The 27221-nt window shown below is 36.4% G+C and overlaps 1 protein-coding gene across 14 annotated transcripts in view; it reads right to left on the bottom strand.

Moving 5' to 3' along the window:
• EFR3A (EFR3 homolog A) overlaps positions 1-26633 on the bottom strand; it is a 67329-nt gene extending 40696 nt beyond the window's left edge. For 4 of the 14 annotated variants that reach the window (XM_015283122.4, XM_025148179.3, XM_004940044.5 and 1 more), the window contains exons 1-7: positions 26562-26633; positions 20914-20963; positions 17997-18086; positions 11425-11645; positions 7670-7746; positions 6215-6342; positions 5435-5585 (exon numbers count right to left, since the gene is read on the bottom strand). In XM_015283122.4, coding sequence (XP_015138608.2) covers positions 5435-5585; positions 6215-6342; positions 7670-7746; positions 11425-11515 — 447 coding nt within the window. In that variant the 5' untranslated portion in view covers positions 11516-11645; positions 17997-18086; positions 20914-20963; positions 26562-26633. Of the gene's footprint in view, positions 1-5434; positions 5586-6214; positions 6343-7669; positions 7747-11424; positions 11646-17621; positions 17728-17996; positions 18087-20913; positions 20964-26138; positions 26399-26561 lie in introns of those variants that run through there. The other 10 variants (XM_004940046.5, XM_040695398.2, XM_004940047.5 and 7 more) reach the window with 7 other exon arrangements.
• Positions 26634-27221: the final 588 nt, after the last annotated feature.

The following is a 27221-nucleotide window of genomic DNA, read 5'->3' as shown; positions in this document are numbered from 1 at the left end:
ATTCAGACCAAGAAAACATCAGCAACTCCCTAGACATTTCTCCTAAACCACAACGTAGTTTTGCAGCAGAGATGCAAGTACTTGGCCTCTCAAAATGATGCACACAATTAAATATCCAGAGAAAGAATTGATGATTCCCTCCATATAGCATAATTTCAAACACTAAACATAAAGCACTTCCAAGTGATATTGCAGGCTTAGCATTCTGATGACTGAATGTATAGGTCACAGGAAATCTGTCATAAGACTGTTCTGAGTTGCACTGTCATGAACAAGTTCCCACAGTACACATCAGTCTATACTTCCTACTTGCTTGGAAGTGATGCTCTCAAGATGTTATAGTTGTTAAACATGTAATATCTGATCCCTAAGCATCTAAGATATTTTCAAGCGTAACAGAAACACAAAAACTGTTTAACTTAAAAAAGGCAATTTTTTAAATGAAATTCCAAGCAGTTGCCTAGGATATATTTAAAATAGCTTTTTTTGTTTTGTTTTAATATATATAGATGTAAACATGACAGTCAATCACAGTAAATGCTTGCAATAACATACTGACAATTTATGGAAGCTTTGCCATACAAGCGTGTTCTGTGTTTATACCATACAGAAGGTGCAAAGAGGTACTTACATTGGTAATATCTATTCCATTAATTTTGAAATCAGTAAAATTCAGGCAGTATGACACCTTATAAATCTACCACTAAACGTGGCAGGAACATGTTTTTCAGAAAATGCTTACCCAGGATTAAGTCAAGAAAATTGAATCATATTACCAGGGAGAAACAGATTGTGCAAGTCCTATGAGTGAATCATGCAAGTTCTGAAATTAAACTCCCAAAGACATAATTACTTATGTATAATTATGCTGTCTTATCGCTCTGAGGTAGCCAATACTTCATGTATGTACAAAAATTAGATGTAAGGACAGAAGTTTTTTATACCCGCTGGATGTCTTTAAAGGTCTGTTTTTTCTGCAGCAGTTCAAGAGGAATCAAGATGTATTATGTTTAAATCTAAATTACATTAAAGTGACTATCTGTAAAATGCGTAGGCTGGATCTGAGCAGTATTTTCTGATATTTGAGCCTCCAACTTCTATCTTTGATAGCTTGCATTTTTCTCACGTTTCATTTGAAGGGGGGATGATGATACAGATAATTATAGAAAAAACTACTATATTTCATTATGAGGAAACTATCACACAGGAATAACAAAAAGACACTTCAGCAAGCAACTATAAAGAGAACAAATATTTCAAGGATCAAACACCAGATTCATACAGCCACAGAATTCCAGAATGGTTGAGAACAGCAGGGACATCTGAGTCCATCTAGTCCAACTCCTGTTGAAGCAAAAGACACCCAGAGAACAGGGCCCAAGGCCATGTCCAGGTGTCTTTTGGACATCTCTGAGGAGGAGGAGAAGGAGACTTCACAACCTCTCTAGGAAAGCTGTGCCAGTGCTCAGCTACCTGCATAACACCAAAATGTTTCCTGGTGATCAGAAGGAACCTCCCGTGCTCCAGTTTGGTGCATCACTGGGTACCATTAACTTCACAAATGCAGTACTAAAATGATAATTAATAATGACAAGAAAAGATTTCTTAGTAACAGGAATTAGTGATTTAGAAATTAGCAGGTTGTCACCCACGAGATCAGGCTGCTCAGGTCTCCATCCAACCTGGCCTTGAATGCCTCCAGGGACTGGGCAATGCTCCTCTGGACAGCCTGTGCCACTACCTCACCATTCTAAGTAAAGAATTTCTTCTATCTTTCTTTACGCAAAATCACAGAAGGCCAAAGTTGGTAAAGACCTCCAAGATCATCCAGTCTAACTGTCCACCTATCACCAAATATTTCCCCGCTACATCTCCCTTAGTACAACACCTAAATGTTTCTTGAACACCTCCAGGGACAGTGACTCAACCACCTCCCTGGGCAGCCCCTTCCAGTGCCTGAACACTCTGAGAAGCATTTTTTCCTAATAACCACCCTGAACCTTCCCTGGTGCAACTTGAGGCTGTTCCCTCTAGTCCTACTGCTAGTCACCTGGGAGAAGAAGCCAACCCCCACCTTGCCACAACCTCCTTTCAGGGAGTTTGGAGATGCTTATTCCTGGTTAAGAAGAGCAGACAAAATGAATTAACTCTAATAGTGTAACAACTATGGATCTAACAACACATTTAATTATTTGTACAAAGGGAGATAAAAGCCAATTTACAGAATTTCAGTAACGAGAGAAATTTAGCACTTCAGTAAATTTCCAAATAATAAACTTACTGCAATCAGCTTTCAGATTCTATATTACTTAAGCAAAGGAAGTCTCATTTTTTCTTACCACTTTTTTTTCAGTTTCCCCACCAGCATATGCTGTCTTAGCACAGAGTTAATAAAAATATCTACCATGATAGAAACAGACTTTCTGTACTTAACAGACACTGCCAATTTGAAACCTCTTCTACTTCAAAAATGAAAAAAAAATACAGTTCACCACATTCACCATTCAATTTCACTTGTTCTCAAATATCTGTGTAAGTAGATTTACAGTTATATTATTTAAAAAATTCTAGTAAGAACTAAACATAATTTACAAATGCAATTTAAAAAATTAAAAAATAATTAACTAACTTGAAGGGCAGGCACAAGAAATACATAAATGAAAAATAGAATTTTTTTTTTCCAGAAGAGTAATCTTCAGCTTTGATTTTTAAACATAAATAAAATAATAATTACAAAATAATATTTTTAAAATACAAATTCTGAATACAAACTCTGTGTGCTTTTTTGGTAAGACATAGGATCATTAAAGTTGGAAGGGATCTTTAAGATCATCCAGTCCAACCGTCAACCCATCACCACCAAGCCCCTAAACCACATCCCCATAACCCATCAGTAAGTGAGGTACACACAGAGTCCTGGTGTGATGAGCAGCGTTTCACACAGAGGAGTGGGAAAGGCAGCTAATGATCCCTCCATGGAGCACCAAGTAGAAAAAGTTTTGCCTCCAAAAACCTAAGATTTTCAAGTTATGGAAAACCCTTGAAGGCAGCATTAGTAGCTTCCAGGTCTTTCCAAGACTTCAAACTTCAAGAAGTTGTTCAGTCTGGTTTTTGTTTTGTTTTTTGGGTTTTTTTGCTTTGCTTTTTTTTTTTAATTTGAAGCCCCAGCTATGACTTTCACAAGAGTTCCCACAAAGTCTGTTTGGGAGGCTGAGAAAAAAAATCTATTAACAGCTGAATCTTACTCAAAAGTCATAATTGCCTTTGTATTCTTGTGAAGCTTTGGAAATCAGCTTTGGAATGGAAAATAATTAACATATTCTTAAAAAGATATGGAATATGATTGTGATTATAAGCAGAAGCTAGTGTGAAATTCATTTTCAACAACAACAACAACAACAAAATACAGAAACTTTCCCAAACGTTGACTTTTCCTCCATTTATGTTTTACTCATACCTATTCCAGACAGTACCAGTTTCCCCTTCAAAGTGGTACATGAGAATAACTGAAGCAGATAAAGGATAATTCAGTTATACTTCACCATCTGTATCTTCTTTGGAGGAGAAAAAAAGCTATAAAAGGCTAAATGGGATGATAAACCTTCTCCATGCCTGACCTCAAGTTTATTTAAGATCAAAGTAGGCCAATGTCCTCAGTAAAAGGCAATTTCACTGCCAATATAGTTTCCTCATCTAGAGTTAACACAAATTGACTTTTCTCTCTATTGACTATATTGGGCATCTAGAGAAATTAGCATAATAGACTAAATCTAGCCTTTGCAACACTGTTGAAGATCCATATATTCACTCTCTTAACAGAATTTAACATCTCATTTTTGGTTATCAAGTTTCAAGACAGAAAAACAAGAAATATTTCCTAATTTAGGAAATCTGTTGATCCATTTTGCTCATAATAGGCCTCATTAGGAATAGACAGTGATATCACACAGATGACCGTAATGTGAACTTCAGTTCAATATTCATTTGGAAGTGGTGTGTGCCTTGTATACCAAAGTGGAGGTTTACAGTAACTGTTTATCACTGAGGATTTTAAACAACTAGAAAGTGACATCTATCGTCCATTTGGCAACTGTGAAAATAAGTTTCAAAGCTATTTTCTAATTCTGTAAGGGATCATGCCAAGGCACTGCTTTTACAAACAACTGAAAAAAATCAGGGTAGTAGAGCTCAAAGATATTACAGAAAATGCGTATAGGGAAACACAGAATAGTTTGGGTTAAAAGGGACGTTATGGCAGAGACACCTTCCCATCAGATCAGGTTTGTCAAGCTCAAGATCCCATCCAGCACAGCCTTCAACAATTCCAGGGATGGGGCATCCACAGCTTCTCAGGGCAACAGGTTCCTCTAGGTAGACTTTCTTGCTTATACTTGATCTAATTCTACCTTTAAGTTTAAAACTGTTAGCTCTTATCCTGCCTCTAAAATCCCTGATAAAGCATAACTGTCACTGGCGATGGACTCTTTTATCATGTATGTATTATGTATGTATACGTACACACTCATATGTATGTACATATATTTAAACACATTTCCCATCAGTAAAACTGTCTTAGCAGTCTGAGGTACAAGGGGAAATTCCTCCCCTTTATCACAGCAAGAATCCTCTGTATTCAAATCTAACAGGAAATTCTACATCAGAGTGGTATCACTGTAACATACCTTCTTGCCTCCCTAAATTACAACTTCATTTAATTCTATAAGCTAGGAACCATGCCCACAAGAAAGTCCAACAGTTCTACAAAATCCACAAATGACATTCCTCACAGCTAACAAAAACAACCTACATTAAATGCAAGCGTTTACTTCTTGTCGAACTACACAGTCTAGGTGAGAACAGTCCACATCACAATCCTGATATTTCTAATATGTTGCAGTGGCTGTAATACATCATGGTTATAATGGAAGAATGACAGCAATATAATATTGGCTGCATCAATCGCTATTTATTCAGAAAACAAGATCTACATTTTGATGCTTCTAGTTTAGTCTTTCAAGTCGGGATCTGAATCCCAAAATACTTAAGATAAGAAGATGGTGAAGTAAGAATACTGAAAGCTTTCGTTATATGGTTACTTTTCAAGGTAATAGGAGTCCTCCACAGTGTCGGTGCCATGAAAAAGGAACTTATTACCTCTTTCTCACATCACTGTTCTTATTGCTGAAAGAAATAAAACATTGCCTTATCTACACAATGTCTTTACTATGTCTGTTAAAGATTCGCAGCAAGAATTCAGAAAACAGCTTTCCTACTCCTTCCAGAAGAAGTTGTTTCCAAACAGCTTATCCTGCCACATGCAGAACCTTCTCAATTCATGTTAGCTGACAGATATTTTGTGAATTCTGAAACTATTCTGACTTAGCAAATAAGCAAAAATTTAGTTTGATTTAAGTTAGCATCCAAGTTTACTCACAGAATTAGTTCCCAGAACTTGCAGCTTTGGTTCTCCTGATTCTAGAAGCTTGGCTACCATATGAAGAAAGCTTTCCACGAACGGCTTTATGCTTTGAGAATGGCAAGCCATTAAAAGTTGGTCCAATGCCTCCATGGCAATTAAAACATATCTGAAAATTAATTGTGGAGAAACTAACATAAACACATGTGCAATGTTTATCGTTAAGTCTTCATTATGAAAAAAAATCAGAAAAGAAAGGGTGAAGGTACATCTTTCATAGGATCTAAAGAAGAAAAAAATGGTAATTTCTATATTGTGTCAAACAGAAGGGATTATTTATAGGAGTAAAAACAGCAATAACAGTTCTATTCTAGAACATTTTGTTTTCAATTACAGACCCCAGCTTTCTACTCTACATTTTTCCAATCCAAATCCCACTAAGGAAACCCATCAAATTATCCACAATTCTGCACAGTGAGAGTACATTCTAATTAAATGGAAAAAAAAAAAAAAAAAAAGAAGAGTAAAATTAATTATCATAACAAGTTGCCATTTTTCCATTCTGCAAAGTTATAAAAATATCTTTTGACATCACTTACACCAAAGACAATGGCCTCTGATGGGTATTGCTCTTCTCTTCCAATTCTTGCATTCCATTTTTTTGTACATCATTTCCATATTACATATAATTTTCTCCTTCTGACTACATCTTACCTTCTAAACTCATCATCTTTGTTTTGACCCTACGTGCAGCTACCTGTCAGCATCTATTTTTAATGATGTGACTTACTTCCTTACCCATAGCGATGTCTGACAACATCTCGGCTCAGTCTCTCTGCTAGGTAAGCACCAATTCGATCCAGCTTTTCTGGTGCAGAAACAGCATAGAAAGTCAGCTTCTCCATGTCAGCTTTAACAAGTCCATCCTAAGAACAGATACACAAAATAAAAAAATTAAGATAATTAAATCTTCAGAAATTATGAAGCTTTTAAAAGTGTTTTCCTTTTGGCTACTCAGAGTAAAAGATCTGACTCAGATAACAAAATAGGTAACTCTCAAGGAAAATAGCCAAAAGCTTTAGCTCCAAAAAATCAGTAACTTCAAAAATTATGTTATGTAAAAACAAGATTGTAGTTCAAACCTTTCACATCTTCAGTGTCATGTCTTGGACAAGGCTGAAAAACAGGGTACCTGAAAGCTAATCGTTAAAATAAGATCAGGCAGAGATTAATAGATTAGCTCCAATATGAATTGTGATATGGACGTCCTCATTTTTATTTTCCTGTAAGTTCTCCAAACATTATCTTTTTCAAATAAATAACTGAAGTGTTAAACATAATCAGTAGCAATTAAGTACATTTTATCAATCAAGTCTTCTAATATTTTAGAAATGCCCTGTAATTCAGTGAAACACCATGGACCAGCTTGGAGATGTTCATAGACAGCTGTAAAACTACAACTGTAGGCACTTGAGGTGTCTCTATATCTGCATCAAACCAGGAGATTACAATGAAGCTATAAAACCATATGATTCCATGCTTTCAGTGCTTAGTATACACATAAATAAAGGCATTAACATACATAAACATAGTAACAAGCACTCATTACCAATACATTTTAATGAAAAGTCCATGTACTCTGCATTATAAACCAAACATTAAACAAATCCTGACTGCTCTGCTCATTTTTTCTATGATAAAACATAAAATCTGATAACACATTAAAAAAAAAATGCAGCACCATAAACAAACTCTCTCGTTACACTGCACAATCATGATTACGTATAGATAAAAGCATTATTAACTGTTAATACAGAAATCATTCCAACAGAGAATAACCATTGAGCTTTAATAGAACTCCAAGATTATTCAAATGAAGTGCTCACATCCACAAACAAAACAAGTGTTCATGGTTCTAAGTTGTTATGAAGTCAAATGCTACCTCTGTGGCAGAATACCAAGTTTAATTAAATCTCCATTTAGTTGAGGAAAACATACTTATGTTTTTTCTTTTCAGTATGCACTGCTGTGCTCTGATAAGGGAGTTAGTCAACTATTTAAAGAGGTTCCCCTCCAAATGAATTTTCTACTAATCTCTGTCAAAGACATAAAGCATTACAGCAGAATTTACTGTGAAATGTGAAAATAGAAATAAGTGTTCAAGTGTTAGTTAAAACAAACAAACAAACAAAAAAAAACAAAAAAAGCCAAAAAACTTTTCAATAACCCTTACAATTTTAAATCATCACTCACTTTTGGATCTTCAGGAAATATGTTATCTACCAGACGTTTGTAACGAGGTCGTAAAGCAGCACAACAACAGCACACTCCTGCAGAGAGATGTATCCAAAAGAATTTAGAACAAAATTTTAGGAACTCTGGTAATTTCACCTTAAGTGAGCAGAAAAAAAAAAACAGTGAATTCAGCTGCTTGCTACTGCCAGCAATTAAGCAAAATTAAGGTAATTGAAAAAAACTGATAAATCATATAAGCAAAACTATTATAAAGCAATACATGCAAAAATATGCAAACATTCTGAATATTGGAAATGCATCTGCCATCAAGCCATTCCTAGAAATGCGTGGAAAGATTAAGGAATTTCAAAATTCAGCAGTACTAAAACCAACACTACTTTCACTTGCTCCTTTATGTTCATTCTGAATGATCATTTCAAAACCTAACTGAACACACATTCTGTTTACTCCTCTAAGTAGTGAATGAAATCTTCATTGCATTTTAGAGGGAATCATATGCATTGATATAAAGCATCATCAACAAAAGATGTTCTTCTTTCATTATTTCACTGTTTTCCTTGGCATCACAAAAAAAGGCAGTCACCTGCAGTGGCAAAATTATTCCTCTGACCTCATCTCTACTGTCCTACTGATACTGTATTCATACAATGACAATCATAGCAATAAATGTAGCTTGCAATTATATTAATTTAAAAAGATACTCTAATACAACAGAGACTTATGAAGTATGTGCTTCTCTTTTTTTTCCCCCCTAAGATTCAGGACAACTAGTACCTTGGAATTATTCCAGTTTCTATTAAAAATAGCACCTAAAGTGAAATATTTTCAATGCACACATGAAAACAGCTTCTAGATATTTGTCCCATTCATTTTTCAATGAAGGTTTATTCCCAAGGAATGTAAGCATTTCAAGCAAATTGGATTTTAAATGTTTCAGTAGAAACATCAGACCAATTCAGCGGTCAGGTCTCAAACCAACATTAAAGCAGCTCTGATGAACAAAAACCACCAAGCTGAAACAATTCCAATTATACACTGATTAATCATATACCAAGTTTGCATGAAGATCATGCCTAGTCTTTCATACAGCAGTGCCTACAGCATTTAGTGTAGCTAGGTACCTTAACAATGTCTCACAAAAAGCTACCCACTTATGCACTCAAGAATTATTTGCTAAAAATAGTAAAATCTACAAAAGATTAATCACATTTGTTGTTTATAGTTTATCTCCACAATTATTAGGCTGCTTAGAACTGTTACACAAACCTACTAGAATTTGCATTTCTTTACTTAAGAAATCATAGCTGTTTTGTACCATACTTACTAAAACATCTGGGAAGTTCAGGACTAATCGTTCCTCTGCTGTACTCTTTTATCACAAGGCTCTGCATGAGTGGACATTTACCCTCTATTCAACCTGTTTTATGATGTTACCATTTTTTAGACATAAGTCTGGATTCTACTCAGAGTCTGACAACTTCATTCTTTGAATTTATTTGGAAACAATTACAGCAGATAGATCTTTGCTACTGAAACCAGACTTTGACTCTAAGTTCTCTTTGCTAGTCTTGTCACTCAAGTCATGAATGACTGTATAATCAGTAAGATGAATGCAAATTGGGACCTCAAAAAGCTATAAAAACAAAACACACTCAAGCAATAAAGAACTGTAACAAAGAGGATTTGTTTGTGAAGCACTACTTTGTTACTACTGCCAAGTTCTTTGAACGACTATTTCTGTTGACATCCTCCTCTTAGAGGACTGATCAATGTAAAACCCTACATTTATTGAAAAGATGTAGGTATTCAGTAACTAAAATCAAAGCTATTCCTTGTGCCACTGGAAAACGTATATAGATATCTGCGAATCAAGAAGTTAAAAACCCACTTATGTTACAACAAATACAGTTGTACAATTTTATTCCATCACGATCAGTGTTTTGCAACATTCTAAAATCAAGTAAAACCATAATAAGGTAGGAGTACCTATTAAGTGTCCAGTATGTGACACAGTACTGTGAAATTCAAGTAAACAATCCAAATCCACCAAAATGATATCTAACTTTGTTGAATGTTTCTTTAGATATGCAGCTCAGCACCTGACTCAACACTCCTCGTACTATTGCTTTCATGCTTGGTGTTCTGCTTCACAGAAGGTAAATTTCCCAGGTAAACAACATGTTTGATTATTATTTGTTAAAGCAAAATATTAATACAATAACAGTAGTATTTACAGCTACAGCTCCCTAAAGTACAGTAATAACAGTAGATATCATAAAATATTACAATTAAGACAGAGGTAAATAAATACTTTAAGAATTTATTTCTCCCTCTTCATATGACTACATAAGAAAATTCTTGCAATGAACTAAGTCTGAAAAAAGTATTTTAGAGATATGGTAGCCACATGAATTGAGCATAAAACCCAGATACAGCCTCTCAACTGAGAAGGGTGAGATATCAGATAACACCATACAAGCTCATTCTCACAGCCTAAGCAGAAGGTTTCAGTTAAATGAAATCCAATAGTGTTCTAATACTGATCTTCAAATGAAAGGCGTAAGTGAATTTTGAGATCAGAAAAGGCCTACCAATAAGTGTATAGCATGAGATTTCAAAAACCTGCCCTTCCTGGATTTTTAGTAGTTTCTTTACATTGTTATCTATTTAATGACAGAACAGTTTGCAGGAAAAAACGCCTCAAAGCATTCACTATCATCATTAAAATTCATTCATTTTTATGTACTTTAAATTACATTGAGATAATTTTCTAAATTAAACAGAACATTCAAGTATTACAAAGCTAGAGCTAATCTACCGAAGTTTTCAGCCTTAGAAGGTTTTTTGAGTGAAGAAATTTGAACAGGACACTACTAAAAAACTAAAGCTCTCAAAAGAAGGCAGGAAAAGAAACAAAATGAAAACACAAAACAAACAACCAAGACAACTAATAGTCATGAGACAGGCTTTGCTGAAAAATTGTTTATCGTTGCATAGTGTTTTGATATAACCAGAAAACATATGAAATACATATTAAAAAAAAAAATCACAGGAAAAAAAAGAATTAAAAAAATAACACGGAATAATCATGTCTTAATATACACTAACAGCACACTGAACTCAAACAAATAAATAAACAAAATCCTGAAACATTTCACTACCTAAACCAGGAAAGAACACTACTAAATGGGGTGAAGCCACTGAGAATCTATTATTTATTTCTTCAATACCAATTTAACCAAGATAAATCTGATCCAAGTAAAACAGATTCACTTCAGAAAAGCTGTTCTGCAGCTCTTCAGGATGCAGTCTCAAAGCTGGGTAAAAAGAACATGTTCCAATTAGAGCCGGTTTGTCACCCAAGCTTCAATGATAATTTCCTTTTGGTGCCAGGCATAATTTGCACTTAATGATCTCCCATCTTTCAGCCATTTAGTACAAGTAAATATGAAAGTTAATGTCAAATCTACAGAGAAGCTTATGCTGTTATAAGATAGTCAATGTAAAAGTTTTAAACAGCACACACACACAGACACATATATTTAAATCTCAACAACAATGGTATTTTCCGAGTTAAAAAAGAGCATGTTATCTACTGCTCAAATAATCCCATAACCCACATTTCATATGTTAAAGCTGCAGCTGCACGTATTTACCAACTGCAAGGATACTGCTTTTTACAAGCATTCTTTCTACATAATATCAATAGTAAGAAATAGTCCACTTAATCATAAAACGATCATTTCACCTACCCAAACACATACATGGTCTTGGTTCAAAAGCAGAATTAAAATCATAGGCTCTTTCTTGCTCAACAGTTGGAACTTGAACATAATGCCTCATCCTGGGTATGATTTCACTCCCCGGTACTCTGTCCTTGTTCAGAAAGTTGCTCTCTCACGCTAGCATAGAGCAGTTACTTCACGAGAGGGCTCTGCGATACTGTAAGCTTATCTGATTAGTTCTGTGACATCTACAGAAAGCCAACAAACACGTGAAAAACTTCAGTATCAAATTCTGTTAACAAAGACACACATAAGAGGAAAAAAAAAAAAACAAAAAAACAGTATACTGTCAATGTGGGATTTACATCTCACCAAATAAAACTGAATAAAGCCAGTTTCCCTACCTCAGCCTCCCTGGAACATGCAGTTTTCTCACTTATATGGCAACAGAGAAAAACATCAGCATATTTTTAAAAAAACTTCTAGTCATTTGGTTGCCACAACCAAATTTATCACTAAAGACTGACATGTATTTTGGCAAAACACCTCACTTATCTTGCTGAATAATGACCAGAAAATAATACACAAAACAGACTGCTAACTATAAAGGCATTTTAAACAGAAAGATTTAAATGCAAAGTGGTTCTTTAATTTTAAATAGGTTGGCAAAATTAACATTCTCCCTGATAATACTTGAAAACGTAAGCAAGGATTACAGAACTTTAATCCTTAACATCCTTGCTCACAAAGGGTACAGTACATCAGGGAGAAATTCCATTCTGAGGTAAGCAATTTTGAAGTTACTTTCTGGCTTCCCATAATTTTCAATCATCTCATCTGTTCTATTTTCTGCTTTACAATCACTTGCATAACACAAATAACTTTTAGTTATTTTCCTATATTTGAGACGATAAATGTACACAAAAATAAATTTGCTTCAGATATGTAGAGGAAAGTGCATAAACTACACTAGCCCTACCTGGCTGGGTGTGAACTGCTAGCATCAGTCGATCTAATTCAGAGCTGAAACTATTTTCAAGGGCATTCCCCTTCTGGTACTAAAAGCAGATCAAATACTTTGGAAGAGCGAAATTATTCTGGCCCTATAAGGAAGTTAATTAGAAATATTCTTCAACCTGCTATAAAAAGAACAAAAGCTCTAAGGACATGCTTATCAGCCAGTGCAGTGTCCCTCTTGTGCTCCAGGGGAGAACAGAGGACTCATCATGTAAATCACCTCTTATTCTCCATTTCTTACTCCAGCACCATTTGCCTTCTACTCAGCTGGTCCCTATCCTCTCCCCACTGAGAAGCTGCAAACAAAACATCCAGCATGCAGATCCAATTTCCGCCCCAAGAATGCAACAGTCATCTTGATGTCAGCTTCTCACCCCCATAAAATCTCAAGACAATAGCAAATGTGAAAAATTCCATCCAATACTTACATTTGACCATTGTACATTTACTTTTAATATTTTGGTGCTTAATGAATTTGAAACGAACAAAAAAGCCAACTGATTTTCTCCCTGAAATATATTCTTACAGTAAATTCATACAGCTAATCCTGGTTTTATACGACTTCAAGACTAGTGCTTTTATACTTGGATAAACACGGAAAGATGCAAAAATAAGTAAAAGCATGCAAAAATAATCTATTAGCATTCCATAAAAACAAGAGATGACAACACATACCAAGCACCCTGTAAGAAACAGATTAAAAAAAAAAAATCTAGTTAAATAAAGCTTGCCACTAAGCTTCTTCACCAAAGCACTCTTTTCAGAACCATTAGCAATTAAAACAAATCCCCAGAGAAGATATTATCTTTGGGACAGTGCCTTTTAAAGACTTCTAATCCATTAAAAGAAAGTTTTCCATTACAGTAAGTTCTCTGGTTACATTCTTTTTCACAAGTTCCACTGCCTACAGTGTTTCCATACTGTCTCCTCTTTCTCCCACCTTTGTTGTTTTCACATGGGAACTTTGTTTTACTTGCTCATTTCTGTTCTCTTCAACACCGCCTCCTCTTTTCCTACTCTGAGATACTATGAGAGTTCTCTATTTTTAAAACATTATTATTATCTAAAATTAATCCAGTTCCAGTGAGAGAAGCTCCATGACTTATTACGCATTTTGCCTCTTGTCCTTACTTGTATTTCTACTGGCAATAACAAGGTCATTTATTTCTTATCACTAAAACAATAAAAAACCCTGAAATTTTATTACTCCCACTCTAGGAAAGACATCTGGAAATACACGTCTGCATAAATCTCCTTGACTCTTTTCCATCATAGCTAATACTGATAATATGTTTGATAATACTTTGTTCAAGTGCAATTTTCATTCCTGCTTTCAGAGTTTGCAGTCAGGAAATGAGTTTTGGTTGATAATACCACTCCTTTTTCCCCCTTTTATGAGTTCGTCATGATATTCCTATTTATAAAAAAAAAATACTGATTTTATAGCAGCGCTTCAAAAATCAGTACAAAATGGGGACACAGGCAAAATACTGGAGTAAAGGGAAAGGGGAAGGAAAAGGGGGCTCACAATACCTTGTGCAGCCTCTGAAGCACATGAACAAGCATTATTTCTCCCTCCAGACCAGCAGTAGTACAGCATAGAGCAGATTCATCATAAACATTGACAAATACCTGCTGCACTTAAGGGCCACATCCATTAGCACACTGAGCCAGCAGGATATCCTTTTAAAATTTAAATTTGATGGTAGTATACTTACTATTTAATTCAGAATAAATAAAAAAGTAAAGAAGGATTGACATAATCATAGCAGCCTCCTCCTGCTCTCACTGACTAACTCCCACCCATCCTGTTCTCTCTCTCCCTCTCTGGCTGCCTGGCTCCTCCAGAGATTCGCAGCTATAGCACAACAGTATCTCCCAGCACAGTGGGAACCCTGGCAGAGAATTTCCCAGTACTGGATGGACTGTCCTGTTCATCCTGGCTTCACCCTCACTCTAACTTTTTCTCTAACTCAGCTGAGCAATATACAGAAAACTGCACCCTTATATTACAGTCCTCTACAGGATCCACTGAAGAGAGGCTACATTTGCACCCCCCAATAGCACCACTCAGTTCCCACATTGCTGGGAGTGGGGATTAACACCTAACCTGGAAGAGCATTTTGCAGGCGATGGCACTGTGCCTGCAAAGAAGGACACGGATAGCAGCTGTGGTTAAAAGGCTGAAGGATAACAGGACAAGCAGCAACATGACCAAAGGCTGACAACAAGAAGTCCCAGAGATGTGGTAGGGGTAATACTATACCAAGAAGACTACTGCTTCCCTCTGGTAAACTTGTAGGAATATCTCAGGACAGTCGCGATTAGTGAACTACAGGTACAAATATTTATCTATATACCTGGCTAAACACCTCAACAAGCGTTCATACCTGATAAGTGAGTCGAGACTAAAAAAAAACCCTGCCAAGATGCTCAAGCTGGTCACACCTTTTCTACCTAGTCCCAACTCCAGGTAGTCAAACAGACAGCCAACAGGAACATTCCCCATGTCACCCTCCCCAGTCCCTTCCCCACTCCCACTTCTACTTTCAAGTTCTAGACTTTTCCTGCTTCTCTTCCCCTTGCACGTCCTCACAGATTTACTCTCATTTAAGTACACTCAACTGTAGACTTCATTACACATACAGAAATTTGACAAACACTTCTTTATTAAAATAGAACTTTCTTCATACGAGTATTTAAATAACAGATTACAGAATTATATATTTTCTCTCACTGTACATAGAATGCATAGAAAGCAGCATAAGAATATACCATGGCACTCACACTGAGAAAACTCAATGCAGCAATAGTTCTGAGGCACACAGATAGTGTCCAAAACGTGCCAAGACATCTTATCCTGTTAAGCAGCACAATGTTTACATTGCACTGAGTTTACTGAAAAAAGTCAAATGCTAAACAAAATACTGCAGTGTTACTTGAAAACCAGTCACAGAAGACACACAAGATTCAGTACAAACTCTTGGCTGAGTGGAACTGATTTTCAGTAAGTACCCTGATTGTGTCTATCTCTACCTATTCAGTGTTCTCAGGAAGCATTAATAAAAATGTGATGCTCTGATTTGGATACAGGAATGTATATACAGAATGCTAGAATTATTTGGGGCTAGAAAATTTTAAGTCTCTTCATAAATTATTAAGAATAGATCTCCAGACCTGCCTGTAAGTTACACTGTACACAACCTTTTCCCTGAAGACAGTCAGATTAGAGTTCATTCTACCCTCACAAAAGATCAGCTTAGTGCTGAACTGAGCAGATAGAAGCTCATGGAACAACTTTTCAATATTAACTGTTGTTAATACACACACACGAAGGATAGAAATTACATTACAGAAAACCTTCTGGCTTAATCTGAATTATTAACAATCACAAGGATATTTTATCTTCTCCACTAGTTCTACAAAGTGCTCCAGCTTCAATCCATGTGTTCCAGAATAACCAGAATAAATAGTGCAGCTGCTACTAGAGTCTGAATGATTATCTCTTCCTCAAAACAGCAAATGTAATGGTAGAACATACACCCTGAAGGCTCTGTCCAGAACTACGTATCCCAGCTAACTGAAAAGGAGCCCACCCCTTCTGTAATTTCTACTCAGCAATGGGGTATTTAAAGAATGTAAAGTAAATGACAACTCTTCTGTAAATCTTCAGTACCTAAAGGCTACGTCTCTTTGCCATCACTGCTCTGATCCCACTAAACTGCTCACTCTTGAAAACAGCTTTATAACTATATACAAAGAAGTAGATATATGTACACACACTGTTAACCATCTAGTCTCAAATGTCTTAGTTTGATATAAAAACCATACTTCTGCCAAACAAAAAAATGCTTTCCTCTTGAATTTGAAACAACTCCACACAACTCTGCAAATAATTAAGTTGTATGAAAACGAGTTAGATTATTGCTCTTTTGATACAGATTTTTATAAAGATTTTGAATTTGCTAAGCTAATGAAAATTGCAGTCTAAATCTTAAGATTTTTTCTTTTTTATTCCTAGTATTTGGGTAAGCTATTTCTGTCCTTTTTATAGTTAGGAAAAGACACGTAGAAAAATGGTCTGGAATTAATCTGACCCATGCTGACACATTCCCACCTGCTTTGTCATTTTTGCAAAATGCTCAGAACTAAAACTGCTGGGAACTCTTACCCTGCAAACATGGAGACGGAAGTGCACTAGTGCTAAATTAAACCTAATTATGGGGAAAAAAAAAAATCACCAGAACTTTCACAATTCAAATACTTACAGTACTTATTACACTTAAAATAACTGATAGAAGAAGCTTTCCACTGTGTTCAGACGCAACGTTTCTCCTAATTTTTCTTCTTTATAATTCTGGTATAACTTTTTTAATTTAATTTTAAATTAAAAGGAATCAAAAAATGTATTTTGAAATCAAATCTTTATCTTTTACAAAGATATATAAAACCCCCAATAATTGTGACAGAAGATTAACTTTTACTGTCTCAAATTTAATTTAGAAGAAGAATTTAGTATTTTAAGAAAGCCAAAGTTCTTAAATGCAAAACAGGAGCACTTCACTAATGCTCATTTCACATGTACAGTTACTGGCACGTGTAAATTATCAAAGGGTCGGCAGCTCACCGTCCATAAAACATTCTTCCTGAGAACTAAGAGCAGCCACATCACAATACTCCAATATTCATTCTATGCAAATACATATTTAAAGAAAAAAAAAAAAAAAGCCAAGCATTTCATTAATAGATTTACGTAAATTGCTTTTTGTATTTTATTTGTAGACAATCTGAGAATTCCTAATTTCAAGATGTCTTGGTATTCTTAAGATTCTTAAATACATTTTTGAAAGACAAAAGTTCTGAAACTGTTCTAGATTTGGAAATGTAAAAAAAAAAATTATGACATATGCCTGTTGGAAAATAACATAGCAACCTCTACACAGGTATCAAAAGGGTTGTAAACTTTCAGTCAACAGGGATACTATTGATTGTCATAGGTTGTTTCCTTGAACACGTCAGCTATGAAAAGACAGCATTTGCTAAGATACTTCACAGGCACAAACTCAAAATATGGAATTAAGAAGAACTCTGATTGTTCAACCAAGCACCTTCAAATACCAAAATTCAGAGCTCTTTCCCTTTGGACACAATCATCAGCCAAAACCTACAACTCACTAGATGAGGTAAAGTCTCATTCACCTACTTACCCCCAGCTTTCTACTCACTCCTGTCTAACTGCTGTATGAATTAGTCTTGAATGATGCCATTTTCTAGAAATGAAATAGCATTCCTTGAAAGCCAAGATTTATGTACACAGTTAACTTCTGTCTTCAGGAATTCATTAGTTATCTGATTTTCTCAGAGCCACTGGGGATCCTCGTGACATAGCAGAGACAGGAAAATACGCCATTTAAAGGGCAGGCCAAAACATTTTTAGAAGCAGTTTATTTACTCTGGTCTTTCCACAGTTGCATGCATTTAATCACATACTAGTAAGCTTAATCCCTCCCCAAATCAATTTTTCTTCATCATGCATAAAAAAATAGGACACTTGCATGCATAAACAGCATGAGACTTCTTACCCTTTCGTCCCATGATTGAGAAATCAATAGCAAATAATGCTGCATATGAAGGTTAATCGACTCATAGAAAAACCACTTGCAAAGCAATTTCTGTAAATAATAATGATAGCATATTTTAATAAAACCTGAAAAAAACCCTATTAGGCTACATTTTAACATTCAGTAAGCACAGTTTAAAAATACATAAAGACTTTAATCTGCACAAAATCAAGTTTAACTCTAAACCATTTGATTGTTAAATATCAATATGCCCAGACTGCATACACAAAACTGACAACTGAAGAAATATACTTTCTAGCTTTCAACAAGAAATGTGTTGGACAAAACGTACTCATTTCTTGGCTATACTGAAGAATGTTCTAAAACTAATGGAAGGCAATAAAGGGAGAAACAATGTCACTAGATACTGTCTGCAATGTGTTGGCACAAATGGTTTTCCCTTTCTATGGAACATACAATTCTCCTATATCAAGTGGGTAATGGATGAAGCATACACTGAGGGAATTAACAGTCAACAGAGTCCAACAAAATGAATATTTACTCAAAATTAAGAGATCTTCAAGAAACTCACGTAGATTCATTAAAAAATGTGAATTTAGTCACCCCAACAGCACACAAAGTCGCTTATGCTACCACAAGTGAATAAAAACAGAGCTACAAAGTACATTTTTTTCTAGTTGTAAGTTAACAGATTTTTCTTTCTTAAAGAAAAAATACATTGAGATGAGTTTTATACTCAGTGTAGGAAAGACAACAATCTAAAAATCAATCCAGACCATCGGTGCACTATTAACACTGTGCCGACTTACAGCAGGGCACGGGGACAGCAGTGCTCAAGTGATGGTTAATATTGTATGCATGTTGATACACTGGCTAAACACAGGGCTCTGAACAGCAAAGAACACTTATCCATGCCTTCTGTTTTGATGAAGAAATTTGAAAACAGAATCAGAGAATTGGAAGGGTTGGAAGGGACCTCAAGAGATCAAGTCATAGAACCACAAAATAATAGAATCGTCAGAATTGGAAGGGATCCTTAAAAACCATGTGGTCCAACTCCCCTGCAATGAATACCTACAGCCAGATCAGGTTGCACAGAGCCCCATCCAGCCTGAACAACTCCAGGGATGGGGCATCCATAACCCCTTTGGGCGACCTGTTCCAGTGCCTCACAACCCTTACTGTAAAATACTTTTTCCTTATATCCAACCAAAACCCATAGCTTGGGGCTCCAAGATTACAAAAAATAAAAAGAAAATAAACCATTGCAACACTGGCAATTTTTTTTTTTTATCACTACTGCAGCAATTTCATTACACTATAGCACTACAAACTGTGTGTCAATATAAAGGCCATGCCATTGCTAGCCATCGTAGCACTTCTACATCTTATGATTAACAGTGAATATTGGGGAAAATAAAATTTATAACAACTTTGGAATGATATTTTCAAGTATCTCTAGGAACAGTTAAAGTCCTTCAAAAGACTTAATATTGCCCAGAGACCAAAACCGTGGCTTTTCCTAACTTTCCATACCACCACTTCCATGCTTACACATTTCTTAACTACCACACTGAATACAAGGGTAAAAAAAAAAAAAAAAAAAAAAAAAAAAAATACTACTGGGCACCCATCTAGACTCATGTAAACAAGTAGGACAATACTGGGAAAGATGTCATGATGATCTGAAAACTGAATTTCAAAGTTAGCACTCTACAGTAGAAACCTAAGTTACCTCAATATGCTCTGGAAAGAAATTGGAGGAATCTATTAAGAAGCCTAAGCCAGTGGACAAAGTCGACCCTTACACACAGAGAAAGCTGAAGTCTTGGAGGCTGCACATTGGTGAAAGGTATATCTATCAACAAAATAATGCTTTCTTCCATTAGAATCCAATCTCTCTTTATTGCCACAATTTGCAAGGAAAATATTAATAAAGTACTGTCATTACACAACTTTAATGCACATGAATGTTAGAGTAACTTCTCCTTACTAATTCATTCAAAAAAAAATACTCAAATGTAAGCAGACAAATTCTGAACACCTCACTACAGAAAAATTGCAGTCAGTTGTTTCGATCTCATTCAAGTTCTACCTGACTTTGCAGTTATCTACATGCATCAGGGTAAATACTGTTAATACTGACACTCACGTAGGTAAAAAAAGCCTTTTAATTACTGGCTTAATTGTTAAAGCAAAGAAAACAAATACAGCAAAACACCTTCCCAGCAAAAATTAATATCATGACGGAGGCCTTAACAGTATCAAAACTACAACTAAAAGGCAGCAGCAGTTCATGACACTGCAAAAGTTAGACCACAGCACAGTCTGAGTATACATATTTGCCACTATTTTGTTACATCAGCTCACAAATATGTAGAGGCATAATTTCAACTACTTACCACAAAATCAAAATAACTCAAAATACTTACAGTTAAGTATTTTACATGTCAGTGATTCTATCACTACTACATATCAAAATATTACCACACTTACAGATCAGACGTTCATAGATGTGACTATGGATCACTACAATTATTTTATAATATTTCTAAATAACTACTAATCACAGCTTATAGCAAATATAAGGTCACCTCAAAAAATAGTCCTCAAATGATTCCCCATGAAATAAAACACTTGCTAAAATCATTATAAGCATGTAATTAAAGTGCATTCAATACATTTTAAATCATTTAACTCAATTGTAAACTGTGACCATCTCCTGAAAATATGTGCTGAGATCTACAGAGACTGCAAAATACCAAGATCTTAAATATCTTAAAAATAACAGCAAGTATCATTTGTTGACCCCCCTCCACTTTAAATTTTGTTACAATTTTTAGTTCCCCAAAAAAATGCACATATCCATAAAAACCTCTAAATATTATCTTCAAGTATTTAAGGTAACAATACTTACTAGCAGGCATTGTTAATCAGTAATCTGTCTTCTATTCTGTGAGGTATAAGCTATAAAGAAAACAAAAATGTAATTCAAAACAATAATTTTGGACAATTTACATCCAAATATATGTAGAAACCTATCAAGAATGATACAAGTAACATTCTTAAGCTCCAACACCACAGAGACTGTTACCACAGAAACCCAGATATTCACTCTGACAAGAACAGTATGTACGTTTTTCCTATTCTTGAAGTTTAATCACCCTGTTCTTACATTTGATGTCTGATTAAATGTTTTCTTTGCATTTACTGAGATTACCTTCCTCACTGCCACTGTTTATGGTGCTGAATGGTGAACATCCATACAAAGTACTTCCACTTCAAATGTAAGTGACAGCACAGGGTATGGTGAAAGGTTTCTGTTCCACACAAAGAAAATGATCCTGAACATTCATGTGGAACTTTATGTAACATTTTTATCTCAGTATCAAGAAAATAGATTCTAGATGAGAGAGCAAACAATAATAAACAGAAAATGCTTAATATATTTTTGATGCAATTAGATATTTTCATGCCATTAAAACAAACTTGAAACAACTCATTTTAGGGATAAATATAGCCTAATCTACCATTTAAATACTGAAGTACAAATTATTTGGCATTTGTCTATATTAAACCAGCACACGTGGATTTTAATAACAACTAAATGCAAAAAGCCCTGCAAATACACCTCTTCAAAAACAGAAAAATCTCAGATAAACATTGTGTTTCTGTTTTCAAAAATAAGAAATGAAAAAAAAACAATATTCAACTAATAATCGTTGCATATGTATATACAAAACACAGAATATTTTTCCAAGTACTAACAATGTGAGAATGAACATTCAATTTGGTCAGAAGTATGCTTAAATTACACCAAAGCAATGTTCACAGTTGCTAAAAAGAAATTTTTCTCTCACTGTCCATGTACTTCAATAAAGGGTTCCAATTTGCTGAGAGCAACCCATGATTATAAACAGTGCTTTAAAGTAATTTATTTAAAATATTCTATTCTATTAGATAGGCTGCATGTGCACCTCTGTGGATAGAGTCAGAAGTAGCATAATTTCATAGAATCATAGAATGGCCTGGGTTGAAAAGGACCACAATGATCATCTAGTTTCAACCTCCCCCGTTACGTGCAGGGTTGCCAACGTGCAGGGTTTCATTTTAAAATAGTTCACTGGATTTTTAATTATGTTATGATTTGTAACAGGACCAAAATTTCAATACAGAGCTACAACTTCTACATGCAAAACAGAGCCCACAGCTTCCTCACTACAGTGTTGAATCATAGGCCTAGGGCAAATTTTTGTCCACAGATGTTGGTATCTCCTGAAACAAATGCAATAGAACAGCACTAACTAAAATAAGAAGCTTCTCACTATGAGCCTGCTTTGCTGTTTGCCACTGGAATAAATTCTAAGCATTAAGAGAAGAGAAAAGAAGTCCAGCATTTGATGAACAAGAACTCAACAACTGAAAAAAGATAAAGCCAACTATGATAAAGGCAGTCATAATTTAGTTTAGGGGAGACATCCGAAAAAGAAGACTAGAAGTTGTTTTCCTAATGATAATAGTAAACCTAAACACACTTATAACTGAAGTACAACGTTTCTGAATCTATATTAAAAAGCAGATCAATGTTTGTGTGACAGGTAAGGGTCACTTTTCGTAACAAAAACTTTCAGTTTCATTTATAACCTTTTCAAACAACTGTGCAAGAATGAAGAAACTTACTGTTTCACCAGATTCCAGAAGCACTAACATAGGAATAAAAACACACTTTGTTGTACTTATTGTTTCTGATCGCTCTCTCCCTCACGTGTATCTTTTGTCTTTACTGCAAACAGCCCAGGATCCAAAATTAAAGGATAGTTAAGAAGTCGAAAATATTTATTCTTATCCCAAGATTTCATAAACAGCACTAAAAGTCAAACAGAAGAACAGATATCTCTTTCCTGTTCACAGGAAACAAACAAACAAACAAAAAAAAACCACTGTAAACATGTAAAATGGACAGATCTCATGGCCTATATTCCACTATGTCAGATTATCACAGTAATTCAAGAGTACATGGCTCTATTAAATGAGGAAAAAAAAATTTTCAAAGCTCTGGACCGAATCTGATTTCATAAGGATTGTCTTTAAAAAAATAAGATTATAGGCACAAGTGCTGGAAGATGGGGAAAAAAACATATTAACAGCCAAATTATTTCCTTGGTCCAATACAATCAGATCTGTACTTCCAAAAATCTATATTGCCCTAAGCTTCAGCTGAAGAAATTAGTATATTTAGGGTTTTGTATTTTCTTTCCGTAACTACCATTATATAACTCCATTATGTAACACTATAAATAATTAACTTAATTTGAGTATTCAAAATGAGATTGTAAACTGGGCAGCCATCCATTCCTGCAAATTAAGATAAAGGAGAGCACAGGTTTAAGCTTCTCTAGCAGTCAGATGGTCTAGGCTGGTGAGCAGGCATGAGCTGAAAATGCTACAATGCTCTATACATTAAGTTCTGACATTGCTTGTTTCCCTACTCGTATTTTCTACCTGAAAAATTGATCAAAACAGTTAGTTTTGTTAATAGGCAAATAGCCAATGAGATGCAAGATTAAAAAGTCCCATGCTCACTCTTGAATACCAACAGTTTGGCTCCAAGTACGGTTTCCAGAAAAATGCAGCTTTAAATGGACCCCTCTCCCCTTTCTCAAAGGCCAGTTTAACCCAATACCCATTTCAGTGTCAAAATGGAAAGCACCTCTCCTATGCCTCTGTACATACATTGCCAGCAGTGAGTTAAAAATCCATCAAATAAATACTTCTCCTCTATTTCACGTAAAGAACACATGATTTGCTTTCACTCTTGAAGAAAAAAAAAAAACTTCAAATTTGTTTAAAAATTACACAGTGATTTTACAAGTATTCCTTTGTTACAGAATTAGGCTAGGCAATTAAAAACCACTGATATCAACAGATGCTGTCTTTAATCTTTTTACTTTTTACAGCTTAGATCTCATAATTAGAAGTGAGACATAGAGACCTCACTGCACTCTACAACTACCTGAAGGGAGGCTGTGATGAGGAGGGGTTTGGCCTCTTCTCCCAGGCAAGAAACAGGACCCACCAAAATGGCCACAAGTTGTGCCAGAGGTTTAGATTAGACATAAGGAAAAACTTTTTCTCTCAGAGAGTGGTCAGGCAGTGGAATAGCCTGCCCAGGGAGGTGGTGGAGTTGCTGTCCCTGGCAGTGTTCAAGAGGCATCTGAATGAGGAGCTACAAGATATGGTTTAGTGGCTTGTGGTAGCAATGGTGATGGGAGGACAGCTGGACTAGATGATCTTGTAGGTCCTTTCCAACCTTGTGATTCTATGATTCTATGAAGTACAGTTCACTGTCATAATCACTGAAGTTAAACTGATGATTCTGAATACGCCAATGCCTTTTTCATTTCATACAAAAAATCATCAATTCTTTTCTCCTGCATAAGTTTGCTTCAGAAGTAGAGAGAAGATAATGTTCCTCCCTAACTGCCCACGTTTCCTTAAGATAATGCCAGATTTAAAGCAATCATCTTCAAATAAAAATTATACGGAAACTATACAACCATTTCTGGTAGTTTTTTCCTGAATCAGAAACGTGTGCAAGGCTTTTCATACAACAAGGCATTACAATTCAGTGCAGCAAAATTCTACTCCTTTTTTGTTGTTGTTGTTTTTGAGAGAATTGACACACTGATTCTTCAGGCAAGATGGCTTAATACTGAAGTTACTCAAGAATACATGTCAAATTATTTTGTGCATATTACAAAGGTTTCAGAAGACAGGCTATGAATGCCTTGCCAAAGCCTTGGCCACTCCTCTGGTTTTATCTTACCTACTCAATTTGCAAACACCTGACGTAGCTCTACAAACACAAACTGGCTAGCTTGATTTTGATATGGGAGTTAAAACTCATTTTGATATGGGACTTTTCCACAGATTCTCCAACAGAGCATGGAGGTACCATAATCCAACCCAGGTTTTTTTATCCCTAATATCTCAGCTCAAAGTACTATGGGATACCTCCCTAACCGCATTAAGCTTAAAGGAAGAAATGGTAATATAATTAGTTCTCAGTAACAGGATTTGTGAACCTGCACCTCAATTATCTTAAGCATGGCTCCATGCAGCACACTTACTGGCAAGCACTGCAGTCTGGTAAATTCACCCGGTAATGACTGTCCACAAAAGTGCACATCATCTGCCAGATCGTGCTGGCAGAAGAATGCACAGCAACACCAAAGTATATAAGAACTTTAAAGAAAAGCATGAAGCTATTTAAGAATGCTCACTGTATAGTCCTATTGGACAGTCTCATTGTGTTCAATTAATGTTTATCATAGAAAAGTTTGGGTTGAAAGGGACCTTAAAGCTCACCCAGTTCCACCCCTGCTGTGGGCAGGGTTGCCACCCACCAGATCAGGCTGCCCAGGGCCCATCCAGTGTAGCAGAGTGACACGAAGGATGGGGCATCCACAGTGAGATACTACTGTGTTAAAAGCCATTTCATAGATTAATACAGTTGTCTGAGTTGGAGGAGACCTTTAAAGGTCATCTAGTCCAACTTTCCTGCAATGAACAGGGGCAGCTACAGCTAGATCAGGCTGCTCAGAGACTCATCCAGCCTAACCATGCACATCTGCAGGAACAAGGCATTCACCACATCTCTGGGCAACCTGTTCCACAACAGACCCTAGTGAAAAGTCTGCCCCCTTCTTTAATACAATCCCCCTTTGGATACTGAAAGGCTACTATGTGGTATCCCCAGAGCGTTCTCTTCCCAGCATGAACAGCCCCAGCTCTCAGCCTGACCTCACAGGGGAGGTGGTTCCCAAGAGATCTCTGTCTCTCCCGTGCAGAGAGCTCCACACATCTGTTGTTACCAACCTGCCTGAACTGCTCACCAGGGGGAAATTCTATCCAGATTAGGAAGACAGGCAACTGGGATCCCTCCCTATGGAAGGGGGCATTGACAAAGTGACTGCAAAAAAAACCAAAATCTCTCCCTGTCTGGATGTAACTCCCAGCAGCTGTGAAGGAAAGGGATCTCTATAAAGAAAGCATTACATGTTAGCCCAGAAAACAGATCACCATGGAGAGAGGCACCCAGTATCTATGGAGAAAGTCACCCAGGAAACAATTCCAACCCACAGTCATCCTCCAGTGCTTGCAAACTGATAACGGGGACCTCAGCCCTGCTAGCAAGGCTCTGACTGCAGGCAGTCTCACGGAAGGCCTCCTGCCCTCGAGTGCCATACAGGCACCACTCAGGCAGAGCGTCCTTCTGGGGCCCTCCAGGGACAGCAGCACGACGCGCTGAGGGAACAGCCCCGTTGTTGTTCGCTCACCTTCCCTTTTCTCTTCCTTTCCCCCAATCCCTCGCCCCCGCCGCTGTCCCTCAGCGCCTGCCCGCCTGACCCGCGCGGCCTCCTCGCTCCCAAACGGGACAGCAGGAGGAGAAAAAAAAAAAAAAGAAAGAAAGAAAAAAGGTGAGGGAAAAAAAAAAAAAAAAAAAAAAGGCGGTCGCGAAGACAAACGAAGAACGGAACCGCTTCCTGACTCCCCCGCACTCACCTCAGCCACCGCTCCGACTCAGTTCAGCGGCCGCCATCTTCTCCCCACCCCCTTTCGTCCTGCTGCCTGCCCCGCACTGCACGCCGGGACCTGTAGTTCTTCTGGGGCCTCACTGCGTCACGGCCGTAATGAATAACTCGAACGGAAATCAACGTGAAACTGCCGTACATCCAAGGCAACGTTAGTTCTTAACGCAATCGGACGTATTCGATGCCTGGTTTTCTAGACGGGCAAGGAGAAATATTGAATACTTGCCTCCTGTTGCTCATAAAGGAAGTGCCAGTCTATTGAGTTGAGTTGGTGAGTCTAAGATACTCTAAGCTGATAGCTAAACTGTTAGTGAAAATGTACGTTTCACTGATTCCCGATCACGTCGAGGTACACCTGGTGAAGAACTAACATTTCATCTGCGTGACTCTCGTTTCCTTCATTTCACCAATTACAGAAGCAGCATCAATGTTTCTGACTCGTGCCAATTGAAAATAACCACTAAAAATGCCAGTCAGGGGAGATGAAATGTCCCCACACCGCATGGCTTTTAGCAGTATCCGAGCCATATGTGGATTTGGGAAAAATGACAAGAAAAACTATCACAATATGTGGGGGAAACCGAGGGAGTTAGAAGAATCCTTTTTATTTGCATGATTTCTGGAATACAGG

This window comes from Gallus gallus, chromosome 2, assembly GCF_016699485.2.
Source record: "Gallus gallus isolate bGalGal1 chromosome 2, bGalGal1.mat.broiler.GRCg7b, whole genome shotgun sequence".
Lineage (NCBI taxonomy): Eukaryota > Metazoa > Chordata > Aves > Galliformes > Phasianidae > Gallus > Gallus gallus.
This window is presented reverse-complemented; position numbering and strand designations above follow the sequence as displayed.